At 45.5% G+C, this 14,211-nt stretch overlaps 1 protein-coding gene across 6 annotated transcripts in view; it reads left to right on the plus strand.

Moving 5' to 3' along the window:
• SMARCAL1 (SWI/SNF related, matrix associated, actin dependent regulator of chromatin, subfamily a like 1) overlaps nucleotides 1-11,526 on the plus strand; it is a 54,224-nt gene extending 42,698 nt beyond the window's left edge. For 5 of the 6 annotated variants that reach the window (XM_043577764.1, XM_043577768.1, XM_043577765.1 and 2 more), the window contains 5 exons: nucleotides 2,614-2,716; nucleotides 5,726-5,908; nucleotides 6,998-7,098; nucleotides 8,270-8,366; nucleotides 11,248-11,526. In XM_043577764.1, the coding sequence (XP_043433699.1) occupies nucleotides 2,614-2,716; nucleotides 5,726-5,908; nucleotides 6,998-7,098; nucleotides 8,270-8,366; nucleotides 11,248-11,466 (703 nt within the window). In that variant the 3' untranslated portion in view covers nucleotides 11,467-11,526. The remainder of the gene's footprint in view (nucleotides 1-2,613; nucleotides 2,717-5,725; nucleotides 5,909-6,997; nucleotides 7,099-8,269; nucleotides 8,367-11,247) is intronic. The other variant, XM_043577770.1, reaches the window with a different exon arrangement.
• Nucleotides 11,527-14,211: the final 2,685 nt, after the last annotated feature.

A 14,211-nucleotide genomic window follows, 5' to 3' on the forward strand; every position in this document is an offset into this window, starting at 1 on the left:
ATTTTTTATTGTTTAACATTCATGTGAGGCTCTGGCAGGATAATGGTCCAAGTGATTTAATTACAATGGAAATGAACTTAGTGTGGGCTGAGTGGTGCCAGCTTGGCTGTGGGGACCAAGATCTGTGGATAAATTGAGACACAGACAGCCTACCTCACCCTCTCACTCAGCCTCCAGATACCCCAGCCTCTCCAGCCTCTCCCTCTGCACCCCTAAATGCGGTAAGGGAGTGAGTTCACTGCATTATTCAAATCTAAGTTTCTGCACAAAAAGACTGCTGAATGTTGGCCGGCTCTCCTTCAGCCTCTGGGCACTGCCCTTTTCATTTATGATCCTGTTAGGAAACTAATGAACTCCAGATGTGGTTTTACAACCTGGAAACTTATCTCTCAGAAACTAATCTGAATTGCCCCCACCACCCCATCTCTCACGAGCTGCTGAATAACAGATGGCAAGGGTGTGATCCTTTCCCTCAGTCTCTCAGCTCAAGACCTACAAAATCCAGGGTCTCTTGAGTGCTAGCCACAGAACCAGCCATTTTTCTTAGAAAGTTTAAATCTAGCCATTCAGCCACCTCATAAATAAACTTTGGTAATATCTGGTCTTCATCCGTTTAGGCTGCCATAACAAAAATGCCATAGATTGGGTGGCTTGAACAACAGAGATGTATTTCTCGCATTTCTAGAGGCTGAGAAGTCCAAGATCAAGGCACTGGCACATGAGGTGCCTGGTAAGGGCCGTCTTCCTGGCTCCCAGACAGCTGTCTTCTCGCTGTGTCCTCACGAGACAGAAGGAGTGAGGATGCTCTCTGGGGTCTCTTTGATAAGATCATTAATTTCGTTCATGAGAGCTCTATCCTTATGACCTTATCACTTCCCAAAGGTCTCATCTCACAGTAACATCACCTTGGGGGTTATCATTCACCATGATTTGGTGAGGGGGGTGCACAGACATCTAGTCTATTACCTGCCTTGTACATACTTTCTCAAAATTCCACGGTAACTTGGGTAGTGCTTTATTGTTTCCAGCCAATTTTGACATCTGTTAACTCCTTTCACACTTGGAGCCTCTTTGTGAGATCAGTCAAATAAGTGAAACTGGCCCCATTTTCAAAATGCAGAAACTAAGTAAATTTCATGTATATCTCGGAGCCTCAGAGTCATACAACTAGTAAGTGGAAATGACATTATAAATCTTAAAACCCCAATTTCCTCTGCTAATGGTTTTTCTTCCCTTTTTTTGCTGTTGTTTGTCTGTTTTCATTTTAATGGGCATCTTTTGATACAAAAGCCAATGGTATTGTGGTAGGCAGATATTTCCAGCCTGGCAATTTAGGGACTTGGGAAGGGTAGAAATACAAAGCCGTGTCTGAGATGCAGAGGAGAGAGAGGAATTAGGAAAACTGACACCTATAGTTGTTAATGAGCTGTCCAGCTTGATTGTATGGCTTTGTGACTTTTTGATGCTGTAGCAATAAACTTTCTTGCTTATATCATGGCAAATTTTATGTCTCTCAAACTAATTAAAGTAGATTCTATTAGTACCAACTATTCACAGATTAAACTCAAATCCATTCCCTGGTTGGCCAGTGTTGCTTGAAAATAATTCTTAGATGCTTAGAGGAAGCCTTTGAGATTTGTCCTTCTCCATGGAGGGCAATGTCTGTTCTGTGCCCAGACACACCCACGTGTGAGGAAGGCCTCAGGCAGAGTGAGTCCTGTTTGTGTCCAAGGAGGCTCACCTTCCAGTTGCCCTTGTGGGAACAGTGACCTGTCCTGGGATTGTGAACCCTCCGCAGGGCATTAATCCCAGGGAAGCCATAAGAGTTTGTTGACTGGGTGATACACCACCCCCACCCTACAGCTCCCCAGGGTAGCTGCCTTCCTTCGGGGCCATGGCTAAAGATGGGCGTGGGAAGTCAAGAAAAAACACAGTTGTGGAAGAGAGAAGTAAATCAAGGGGAGAATAAAGAGCATGCAAATATGGTTCTTCACTCCATCTTCCTTTGCCTCAGAAAAAAAATTCCCTTACCACTGACTTAACTGTTGGCTTTGCAGCTTGCCGTCTAATGTGCGAGGGAACTAGGGAGCTTTTCCCGACCGTCTCTTCAGTACTAATACTTACGTTTCAATATTGCACTTCCAGAAATTTGATTACCGTCAAGAATCCCTTAATCCCCCGCTTAGGCATTTTCAGATCTTAGACGACATTGCAATTTGTATTGAAAACACATTACAACAATAGTAGAGCAGAAAAAGTGAAACTGTTGTCTTCTGTGATCCCAGATAGTAAGAAAGTTTCAGCAACATCATCAGAGACACATAAAACGTAACACTATTTTGATTTATTAGCGTGCGGGAGATGACGTAAAAGTAAGGAATAACTCTTTCAGCACGTGGCAGAAGGTGGCTTCCCTGCAGCTCCTAATTTTGCTTCTTCTGTTCAGGTGACCTGGTGTGAGCAGTAGAGCTGAGAGGTCAGCTCCCAGAGAAAGGGAGGGCAAGGGCTGGGGAGAGAGCAGGTGCCTCAAAGGTGTCTGCTAAAAATGCAGTGAAGTCATTTCAGCTGGATAAGTATATGTTTACTTCATTGTGCTGTCATTGTCAAATGCAGTGAATACGTCCTGGACCTACTGGAAAGTGGAAAAGAGAAGTTTCTAGTGTTTGCACACCATAAGGTGGTTCTGGATGCACTTACTAAAGAGCTTGAGAGAAAGGTGAGCCCCCTTCGAAATTCAACACAGGATATGCTTAAGAAATCATTTCCTTTTTAAGGTCATAAATTTTTTCTCCTGCAATTATTTTTTTTCTGAAAATTTTAGAGGTGGTTCATTAATCCATCTGGGTTTGAATTTTGTATATGATGTGATGTAGGAAGCCAGGCAGTAGAATTAAAAGCCATAATCCTTGGAAAGGAAAAATCAGAGCTGTCAGTATATTCAGGAGACTCAAGCCAACTAATTGGAAAATTATTAGAATGCACAAGAGTTTAGGAGAGTGCCTAGATTCCAAATAAATACACTAAATAGATTTTTTGTGTACCAGCTATAACTAATTAGTAAATATTCAAGTTCACAGCACAAAAAAGCATAAAGTACCTAAAAGTAATCTCACCAAGAAGAGTGTAGAAACCAATGAAGAGTTGGAGAGATTTGGGCCATGCTCTATTGAAAAAGCACAAGGCTGTAAAAAACTGGTCCTTCCCAAATGAATTGTAGGTTTAACTCAATCCTAATAAAAATTCCAGTGGGTATTTTAAGGGAACTTTATATTATTGTGCTAAAAGAGTCTCAAAAATAAGGAGGAGAGATAGCTAAGACAATGTTGAAAAAGAACAATGTTAATAGACTTGTGTCTCCAAATATTAAAATCTGTTATAAAACTCATGCTTGTCCCAGAACTGGTGTTCAGATGGGTGGAATAGAATGGAGAGCCCTCTTTAGTGTTAAGAACTCTTTAGTTAAGTAGCCCTTTAGTATTAAAAAAAAAAAAAAAAATAGTGTACTATCAAGGAGTCATCAAAAATTTGGCTTAATTTATTCAACAGATAAAGTTTGGATAATTGGCTAAGTAATTGGATGGAACACTTAAATGAAACTCAACTTCACTGTTTATTAAATTTCAGACAAATCAAAGCTCATTAAAGCCATGAAGCATTAGAAGAAACTATAGATGAATGTATAGCTAATCATTGGATGGAGAATGACCTTCTAAATGTAAAAACAATGAAAGAAATCACAAAGGAAAGAACTGATTTTAAATTACCTAAAAATATGGATCTGTTCTGTCACACATATACACTGTGGTTAAACCAAGGGCTTTTTTTTTTTTGTACATTGGTATCTTTTGGCGGGACAATTTGGCAGTAACTTAATGCACACTCGAATTTTTCCCAGCTTCTCTTCTAGGAATTTATCCTAAGGAAATAATCAAACTGGTCAGATTTATGTATAAGATTTCAAAGATTTATGCATAAGATTTGTGATATTATTTATAATATCAAATAGAGACCTAAATGTTCATCAATAGGCATACTGCTAAATGATAGTCCATTCAACTATAAAAAATAATAGTGTAGATCTGTGCTTCTTAACTTTCTGGAGATCAGAGGACCGTTTAAAAAGAACCTGAGATATGAAAAAATTCAACTCCACTCATAATCAAAGAAATGAAAACCAATCACATCAGCAGAGGTTTTAAAAACGTGCAGTGCTCAGGGTGCCTGAGTGGCTCAGTCGGTTAAGCGTCCGACTACGGCTCAGGTCATGATCTCACGGCTTGTGAGTTCCAGCCCCGCATCGGGTTCTGGGCTGACAGCTCAGAGCCTGGAGCCCGCTTCAGATTCTGTGTCTCCCTCTGTCTGCCCCTCCGCTGCTTGCACTCTGTCTCTCGCATTGTCTCAAAAATAAATAAGCATTAAAAAAAAAATTTTTTTTTAAACATGCAGCGCTCACTTTTGATAGCGGTGCAGTGAGCTGGCCATCCTCATTCGTTACTTACTGGAAAGCGATTCTGCGATAATATCAGGATCCTTAAACTAAATCTCCCTTTTGCCCAAGTACTTTGATTTTCAGTAGTACAGTCTAAGGAAATAACCAAATATGGGCAAAGAACCATGAACAGATTTATTTTAACCCATCCTTTAAAAATGTTTTAGAGATTTTTATTAGAAATTCTTTCTATTAGAAAATTTTATATTAGAAATAGCCTTATAGAGCTATAACTGATGTGGAATAAACTACATGTAAAGTGTGCAGCTTGGTAAGAAGATAGTCAATGTGTCTGTTGGCCCCAGGAATTTCCTTGTGCCCTTGGTCATCTCTCCTGTCTCTCCCTGCCCTCCTGTCTCCAGGCCACCACAGGGCTGCTCTCTGTCACTGTAAATTAATTTGCATTTTTAGGGCATGATATAAATGTGGAATAATACAGTGTGCACTTTCTTTTAATTTGATTTCTCTCAACATATTTTGAGATTCCTATCTGGTATTACGGGTATGAGCAGTTCATTCCTTCTTATTGCTGAGTAATATTCCATCATATGCATATACCATGGTTATTATCCATTCACCTGTTGTCGGTGGGCATTCGCCGACCCATCCTTTTTTTAGTAAAAATTAAGAATCTGCCAAATGTGAAGGAACACACGAACAGATAAATTATACTGTTGCCACGTAACAAAATATGGACATTATAAGTTGCGTTTTAGAAAACTTTAATAGTTTAGTTTATTTACAATATAATGTTTATTAGAAAAAAGCAGGATATAAAACGTTGTGTTTAAAAGATTATCATACACGTTGAGAAAAGAGTGACTGGAAAAAATAGGTTGGTAATAGGACTGATATCTGAATTTTTTTGTAATGTTTATCGTTAGAAAAAAATAAATGCCCCTTAAAACCCAATAAAGCTAAACTGGACAAGCAAGGACCGTGTGGCCCAGCGGTTGGCCCCTGGGCACTTAACCTCAGAGGAGCGAAAGCGCGTGTGTTCACGGAAACACGTGTGCAGGTGTTCACGGCACACGAACACACAGGTGTATTAGCCCCACACTGGAGCCGAGCCAGGTTCCCTCCAGAGGTGAATGGCAAAACTGGCACGTCCACACTACGGAGTAGGACTCAGTAATAAAACAGGAAAGAGCTACCACCACCTGCAACACGCTGGATGATCTTAGGGGTGATGCCAGTGAAAAGAGCCCACCCTGCTCCCCGCCCCTGTCCCTGCAGCACGTGCAGCACATCCGCATCGACGGCTCCACCTCCTCAGCAGACCGGGACGACCTGTGCCGGCAGTTCCAGCTGTTCGAGAGTCACGCCGTGGCCGTGCTGTCCATCACTGCCGCCAGCATGGGCCTCACCTTCTCCTCGGCTGACCTGGTGGTGTTCGCCGAGCTGTTCTGGAATCCAGGGGTAAGGGACGCGCGCGACCTGAGCTCCCCGGGCGCGCTCGTGGCCGTGGGGCAGCAGGAGCGAGCGTCAGTCTGGGCAGACAAGGTTCCCTGTAGCTGTCAGCTGTCCCTAGCACCAGTTACTCTTCCGTCTGTCCCTGTGGGGCCTCGTAGACACATTTCTACTTCCCACACATCCATCGTAAAAGGAACGAAGCCTCGCACATCGATTGGCTTGTTAGGTCTTCACGACAGCCTCATAAGGACTAGGATTATCTACTCCGTCTTGCCAATGGGAATATGGAAGTTCTAGAAAGCTAGAAGGAACCTTAGCATCCATCCCTCTGCAAGGAAATTGGGGCACAGGTAGCTCAGGTGCATAGCTCTACCCGAACGGGGTCCTGTGGCGGCAGCAGCCGCAGCCCAGGCCTCTGGCTTTCCAGCCTGGGTCCCTTCTATTAACCATCACTGTGAGCTGCTTAGCCGATGGGGCCACGACAGGCGACCGGTGTGAGTGTTCCCTGAACGTGGTCCTTGTGCCCACTGGCCTTATCTGATCAGCTGAGAGCTGTGACAGCAGATACGGGTCACTGGCCACACGGAGGGCCCTGCTTCATGATGGATGGGCTTCGAGGCTGAGGCCTTGTATAATAGAAACAGTGCTCTTGGGTTTTGTTATTTATTGTAGTGCTTACCACCATATTAAAAAAATCGCCCTCCCCCTAATCATATATGGACTCTCCCTTGGTTGCGATGTGTTCGTTTATTTAGAAGGTAATGGTTTCTTTCACTGCGAGAAGAATGGAAGTGTGCCAGGCTTCCTTCATGTGCCCTTCAGTGCGGCCTCGTGCTCACTGCTCGTTCCCTCATGGCACCTAGTGCTGTGCCCAGTACCAGAGGTCCATTCGCAGCTGTCCGGCCACAGATTCTAGTTCTCCCAGCCAGCATTTTTATTTGGTTTTCTCTTTAGTTGGATGACAGCTTGTTTGAAGGTAGAGGCTCTCTGGCCTGCTGCCTTGGGTCACGGAGTGAAGTCCTTTGAGGAGGAAGGGTGTGGTGGGCTCGGGGGCAGGGGGCCGCCCGCTTCCGTCCTCATCCCCGGGTCTCACAGGTGCTGCTCCAAGCTGAGGACCGGGTGCACCGAATCGGACAGTCCAGCTCCGTGAGCATCCATTACCTCGTGGCGAAAGGCACAGCTGACGACTACCTCTGGTATGGCCAGCCCCTGGGGTTGAGTGGGGCTGATAGCAATGATGTATTTTCCTTCCTAACTGCCCCTGCTCTTGCTGGTGTCTTCAGGGACCCGTGCAGAAGGCCCAGGAACGATGCCCTCCCACTTCCACCATAACTATGCCGGGCCTCCTTCTCAGCCTTCACTCACAGCTTGCTGGGTGCATGAGGAATAAGGCGATGTGGCTCCTTTCCCACTGGCCTGACCAAGGTGGGGGGAGCCGATTGTGATGAAGTGTAGGTGTAGGTTTGCTTGTAAGACACTGTGTCCCAGCCATGAAAGCACTGCTGAGACACACAGTGATATCCCCCTGTGCCCCTTTACGCCACGTGTTGGTACACTAAGGCCATCTTCCAGCGGTGCTGCTGACCATTGGAGAGAGTGGTTCACTCTGGGCCAGGAGGTGCTATCTCAGCAGAGCTGGGGTAAAATTCGCAACGCTGGGGCTCAGGTCTGTTAACCAAGCAAAAAATCCCGAAATGCTCCTTCCCAATGCTGTTTACCCCTGCCAAATGCTAACTTTTTTGATTATCTCGTTAGTTTCTACTACTCTGTTTCCAGCCTTATGACTACAGAGTCTTACCTTTGCCATATGTGTAGGCGGTCCCTGCTTCCCAATTCTTTGGATTTGTGGATTTGTTAACTGGGCATCTCATAAGAGCACCAGGTTCAGAATTTTGTTTTAAATTTTTTTTTTTTAATGTTTATTTCTCAAGAGAGAGAGACAGAGCACAAAAGGGGGAGGAGCAGAGAGAGAGGGAGACACAGAATCTGAAGCAGGCTCCAGGCTCTGAGCTGTCAGCACAGAGCCTGATGTGGGGCTCGAACTGACAAACTGCGAGATCATGACCTGAGCTGAAGTTGGACGCTTAACCAACTGAGTCACCCAGGTGCCCCCAGAATTTTGTTTTAATGAGACATTTATTTCCTCTACATCTTCCAATAGAACTTTGAACCTCATGATATGAGCCCTAAATTGGTTCACAGCTGAGAGGGGGGAAATATTTTTGGATGGGTATTTGTGCCTTGAGAGCTGCAAAGAAGTGAAACAGCATGCCTCAGTCCTATAAAATCAAGGACGGTGGTCTCCTTTTAATCAGTCTGCTGGTTCTGTGCAGCTTGTAGTCACTGCAGCTCATTTCTCCCCAATAGGCCCATGATTCAAGAGAAGATTAAAGTTCTGGGTGAAGCCGGACTTTCTCAGACCAATTTTTCAGAAATGGCAGAAGCCACTGATTATTTCCACAAGGTAACACCAGCACATGACTCCTTGCCACTGGGGCGGGGTGGGGGGTGGCGGTGTGCATTAAGTTGTCTGCTCAGCCCTTGGGTCCTGAGAGAGAAGGTGTGGATGCCTCCTGGGGACTTCCCCCAGCCTCGTGCAGATAGGCGGCCTTACAGTAGCTCAGTAGCTCATCTGGAAACCTCGGTGTCCTCTCCTTCTCATGGAACTGCCCAGAATCAGAAGGGGAGTTAAATCAGCAAAATCTTTGAGTGACAGGAAGACCAGAGAGTCTGAGGATTTGATCTTTCATTTACATTCATTTAGCAACTAAAGGCTTCCTTTCAAATGTAATTATTGAGATAAATAATACTCAGATCATTTTTTCCTTTTTTTTTTTTTGAGAGAGAGGGGGCACAAGTGAGTGAGGGGCAGAGAGAGAGGGAGAGAAAGAGAATCCCACGAGAGACAGTAAGAGTGAGAGAGAGGGAGAGAGAGAGAAGCGGGCTCACCTGAAGCAGGACTTGAACTCGTAAACCCCGAGATCATGACCTGTGCTTAAGTCAGATGCTTAACCAGACTGAGCCACCCAGGTGCCCCACAGAGATCATATTTTTAAATGTAGAGTGTAAATTATCCTTATAGATAGAAACAGTTAATAAGCTAATTTTAAAACAACCTTAGTTTTGGGGTGCCTGGGTGGCTGAGTTGGTTAAGCATCCGACTTTGGCTCAGGTCATAATCTCACTGTAAGTGGGTTCAAGCCCCGCATCGGGCTCTGTGCTGTCAGCTCAGAGCCAGGGGCCTGCTTCAGATTCTGTGTCTCTTTCTCTTTGTCCCTCCCCTGCTCACACTTTTTCTCTTTCAAAAATAAATTAAAAATCATTAAAAAATAATAAGTTGAAAATTTCAAACACCTAATTTAAAAACAAATAAGACAAACTTACTTCTGAGCTTTTTAAAGAACTCTCGAATTCAGTTGGATGGTAAATATTTTAACAGAGCCTTGGTTATCATATGCCCTTTGAAAAGAAGGAGGCTTATTTTTAAAGGATTCTGAGTCGGTGCGAATGAATTTATTTAGAACTCATTTATCATACTGCCCTTACCGTCACTTACTCTGAATTAGTGAAGAATTTCTGCCTATGGTACAAGTGCAAGATAATATAAATGCAGTTTATCAATATTTGTTTTGATTGATAATTATATCTATTTTTTTAATTAAAAGAGGGCTGAAAATTTCATCAACTAGTAGGAAAAGAAGACGTTGCCTCCTAGTAGGAGGTAAAAGCAAAAGAGTTTATGTCTTGCTGAGATAGCCTGCCTTCCGAGAGGGGAAGTGGAATACTAATCTGATCTTGGAACTTCCTTCCATTAATCATGCATGCTCCGAATTAGCTCACGGTCTTGCCACCATCCTAATCAAATGCAGGCTAACAGTTGTTTTACTTGGAACAGGCTGCCTTGTGGGGCAGCATTTCTTTGACCTTGCAGTTCCTTCAGACAGAGGCCGATGAGACTGTTTTTGGAGGAAGACACGTGGATCACGTGAGGCTGACCTTAATGACCTTTAATATCACTCCTCCTGGGGAAGGCTGGGGTCCTGAAAGGCAAGGGAATGTTGGATGCAGGTTGATTGGATAATCTGGAGCTCTTTGATCAGGTTTCAAGGACTTAGCGTCACCAGTGCCGAGGGCTTTCTGGTAAGGAACAGTGAGGAAATAGAGGCCAGCTAGGTTGAGACCTGATTAGAAAGGGGCTGAAAAACCAGGGAAGCTACTTTAGCATCAGTGAGGTAGACACGGGGACCCCAGGATGTGACAAGAAGATCCTGTTCAGGGACAGCCTGGGGCAGAAGTCAGCCTGGCAGAGACCTGCCAGGGATTGAAATGGGAAGAGGCCTACAGGGGAGCCATTGCAAATCCGTACAGGTGCCCAGTGCCACGGTCTGAGTGAAGGGTGTGCCTGTGGAGCATCGAGGAGGGAACAGACAGGAGAGGCAGACTGGCTGCCAGTTTGACGTAGGACATTCACGGTCGGGACACCCTGGTGATCGCAAGCCAGGGAGACGAGAAAACTGGTGGGGAACCATGAAAACTGGGCTTTTCGGAAAGAGCTGCTGGTGGGAGGATGTAGGATTGAGAGGAGAGATGGTTTTGGTTTAAACAGCTTTAGTTTAATGGGACTGCGATGTCCGCGGAGATCCTGAAAATGTCCCTCTGGATGGAAACACGGTCAGGGTCAGGAATTCACACTTGCGAGAGGACAGCAGAGGGGTAACAGCGAGCCCGTCGCTGTTGTCGCGAGCCTGTCGCTGTGGTTGGATACTTCAACTGCCGGGCATGACCTGACACTGTATCGTTGCCGACTGTGTACCCGTGGAGTTGGTGGGCGTATGAAACAAGTGTGGGAATCTGCTCATCGGTGTGTCAAGTATGTGTCTGTTTTATTAATCACTCTGAAAATTAGGGGTAAGCCGTGGCTGAGCACACTGCTTTGGCGTTGAATTACAACTTAACTATTAGCCTTTGGTGGAGAACGGCTTTGCGGGAAGTGAGAGCTTGGGAGCAATTTCAATACCCATTTGGAAAGCTAGAAGGCAGAAAACGTTTCCAACAAATATTATAGTTTGAGAGTGCGTTCTTCAGTTGCTCTCACACCGTTTCTTCCTTTTCCTTCTTTCCTTTTTTTCTTTTTTTCTTTTCCTTTACCCCACGAGTAGCAGAGAAGAAAAGATGTCAGGTGGTAAGGCCACCTGGGGCTGCACCGGCCATCGTGCGGCACTGGACAACGTAAAACGTGCAGCCCCCACCTCTGTGTCTCCCTCCCAGAGGAGGAGGCGGTGGGGGCGGGCAGTGCTGGAGCCCACACTCTTCTGCTCATCGCTTGTTTCCTCTCTCTGATGAAGGACCCAAAGCAGCAGCAGATCTACGACTTCTTCCAGAAGTCTTTTGAGGAAGATGGAAGCGACAGGGAGCTCCTGGAGGCTGCAGAATCCTTTGACCCTGGAAGTGGTTTCCAGGACCTGGGAGGCATGCTGGATGAAAGCACGTTGACGGACAGCCCCCTGAAGAAAAGGAGATTTGAATTTTTTGATAATTTTGACAGCTTTACCTCTCCCCTGTAAGGGGGGGAAAGGCATTTAAAAATCATGGAGTTCATTAAAATAAAGTGTTTTGTTTTTAAAGCTTGCGTTCCTCTTGGGGCGCCTGGGTGGCGCAGTCGGTTAGGCGTCCGACTTCAGCCAGGTCACGATCTCGCGGTCCGGGAGTTCGAGCCCCGCGTCGGGCTCTGGGCTGATGGCTCAGAGCCTGGAGCCTGTTTCCGATTCTGTGTCTCCCTCTCTCTCTGCCCCTCCCCCGTTCATGCTCTGTCTCTCTCTGTCCCAAGGATGGATGGATGTTGAAAAAAAAAAAATTTAAAGCTTGCGTTCCTCTTGACATAACAGCAGTGCTGGCGTCTGTCTTCAACCCAGCGCGTGACCAGGCCAACGGTCAGCATTTTCTTTCTGGCCTTTCTGTGTGGATCTGCTTGGGTCTTAAGCTTGGCTTTTCTGGCTGAGAAATAGAGACAGCAGACTGTAGTTGTGATACTTCATGTTCTTTGAGTAACGAGCTGTGTCCCACACAACCCCTGAAATCTGGATTTTTAAATGTATCGATTCACCAAGTGTTTATAGAGCGCCTACTATGTGCCTGGCAGCATTCCAGGTGCCAGCAATAACTCACCAAATGAAAGTTCGTGTCTTTGCAGAGGTGATCTCACAGGAGGGGTAATAGTTCTACATCCTACAAAGAAAAGGAAGGAGGTAAGGGCAGAGAGCAGGAGTTGACAAGCTTTTTCTGTAAATAGATAGTGAATAGTTCTGGCTTTATGGGCCAGGTTGTCTCCGTTGGAATGACCCACCTGTGCTGCTGTAGGTCAGAACAACCAGAGGTAATCCAGAAACAAGTGATTATGCCTTTCTTCCAGTGAAACTTTGTCATGGGCACTGAAATTCGAATTCATATGGTTTTCATATGTCATGAATTATTCTTTTTATTTAAGTTTACTTATTTTGAGAGGAGAAAGAAAGCACAAGTGGGGAAGGGGCAGAGAGAGAGAGAGAATTCCAAGCAGACTCTTCACTGTCAGTGTGGACCCCCACTTGGGGCTCGATCCCACGAACCATGAGATCATGACCTGAGCTGAAATCGGATGCTTAACCAACTGAGCCACCCAGGCGCCCCATGAATTATTATTCTTTTGATTTATTTTTAGCCATTTAAAAACATGAAAAGATGTGCTTAGCCCACAGGCCATACGAAAGCAGGCGGTGGGCCGGACTTGGCCCTTGGAGCAGTTTGCTAACTCCTAGTCTAGAGATGCACAACCCAGTAGAAATATAACACAAGCCACAGACATGATTATAATTATCTGAAAGAGTGTTTTAAAAAATAAGGAAGGATCAAATTAGTAATATTTTCTTTAACTTGATATATTTGAAGTATTTTTTTTTAATTTTTTTTTTCAACGTTTATTTATTTTTGGGACAGAGAGAGACAGAGCATGAACGGGGGAGGGGCAGAGAGAGAGGGAGTCACAGAATGGGAAACAGGCTCCAGGCTCTGAGCCATCATCAGCCCAGAGCCCGACGCGGGGCTCGAACTCCCGGACCGTGAGATCGTGACCTGGCTGAAGTCGGATGCTTAACCGACTGCGCCACCCAGGCGCCCCGATATATTTGAAGTATTGTCAGTTCACCATTTATAATCACTATTAAAAACTTACTGAGAGGGGCGCCTGGGTGGCTCAGTCGGTTGAACGTCCGACTTCGGCTCAGGTCATGATCTCGCGGTCTGTGAGTTCGAGCCCCGCGTCAGGCTCTGTGCTGACAGCTCAGAGCCTGGAGCCTGCTTTGGATTCTGTGTCTCCTTCTCTGTCTACCCATCCCCCGCTTGTGCTCTGTCTCTTAAAAATAAATGTAAAAAAAAAAAATTTTTTAAAAACCTTAACTGAGAAACTTTCTATTACCTTTTTTTCTTTTTTTTGTAATGCTCAGTCTTCAAGGCTGGGTGTGTATTTGACACCATCCCAGTCTGGAGTGGCCACGTTTCAAGTGCTCATTTCCAGGGGACTTGGGGCTGGTAGCTCCTGTGTTGGGCAGCACAGGGTTAGAAAGTGGTGAGGGGTATCACGTGGCCAGAGTAATAGGTGATGTCAGTGTAGAGACAGACAGAGGCCAGTGATGTGGAGCCCCTGTGTCGGGTAAGAAACGGGATTTAATTTTGAACGTGAAACCACTGACTGGTTTTGAGCAGGGATAGGAGGCGATCTGATTATGTTTTTATTATTTTTTTTTTTTTAATTTTTTTTTTTTTTCAACGTTGATTCATTTTTGGGACAGAGAGAGACAGAGCATGAACGGGGGAGGGGCAGAGAGAGAGGGAGACACAGAATCGGAAACAGGCTCCAGGCTCTGAGCCATCAGCCCAGAGCCCGATGCGGGGCTCGAACTCACGGACCGCGAGATCGTGACCTGGCTGAAGTCGGACGCCTAACCGACTGCGCCACCCAGGTGCCCCTGATTATGTTTTTAAAAGATCCCTCCAGTTTGTGGATAGAAAATTGTTGAGGAAGAGCGGGCAACGGAAGAGTTCGAGAGGAGGCTGGTGGACTGTGGCAGCCGACGCGGGGTGTGTCGTGCAGAGCAGAGGAGTGAAGGAAGCGAGAAGTGCTTGGGTCAGACACATTTTGACTGTAGAGCTGAAAGAATTTGAGCTGGATTGACGGACAGGCATTGGAGGAAGGAGGAGTCAGTACTTAGACTTAGGATTTTGCCTGTGCAAAGCTGTTGTGCCACTCACGGAGATAAAGATGGGGAAGGGTAGGC

The sequence above is a fragment of the Prionailurus bengalensis genome, chromosome C1 (genome assembly GCF_016509475.1).
Source record: "Prionailurus bengalensis isolate Pbe53 chromosome C1, Fcat_Pben_1.1_paternal_pri, whole genome shotgun sequence".
NCBI classification, from domain to species: Eukaryota; Metazoa; Chordata; class Mammalia; order Carnivora; family Felidae; genus Prionailurus; species Prionailurus bengalensis.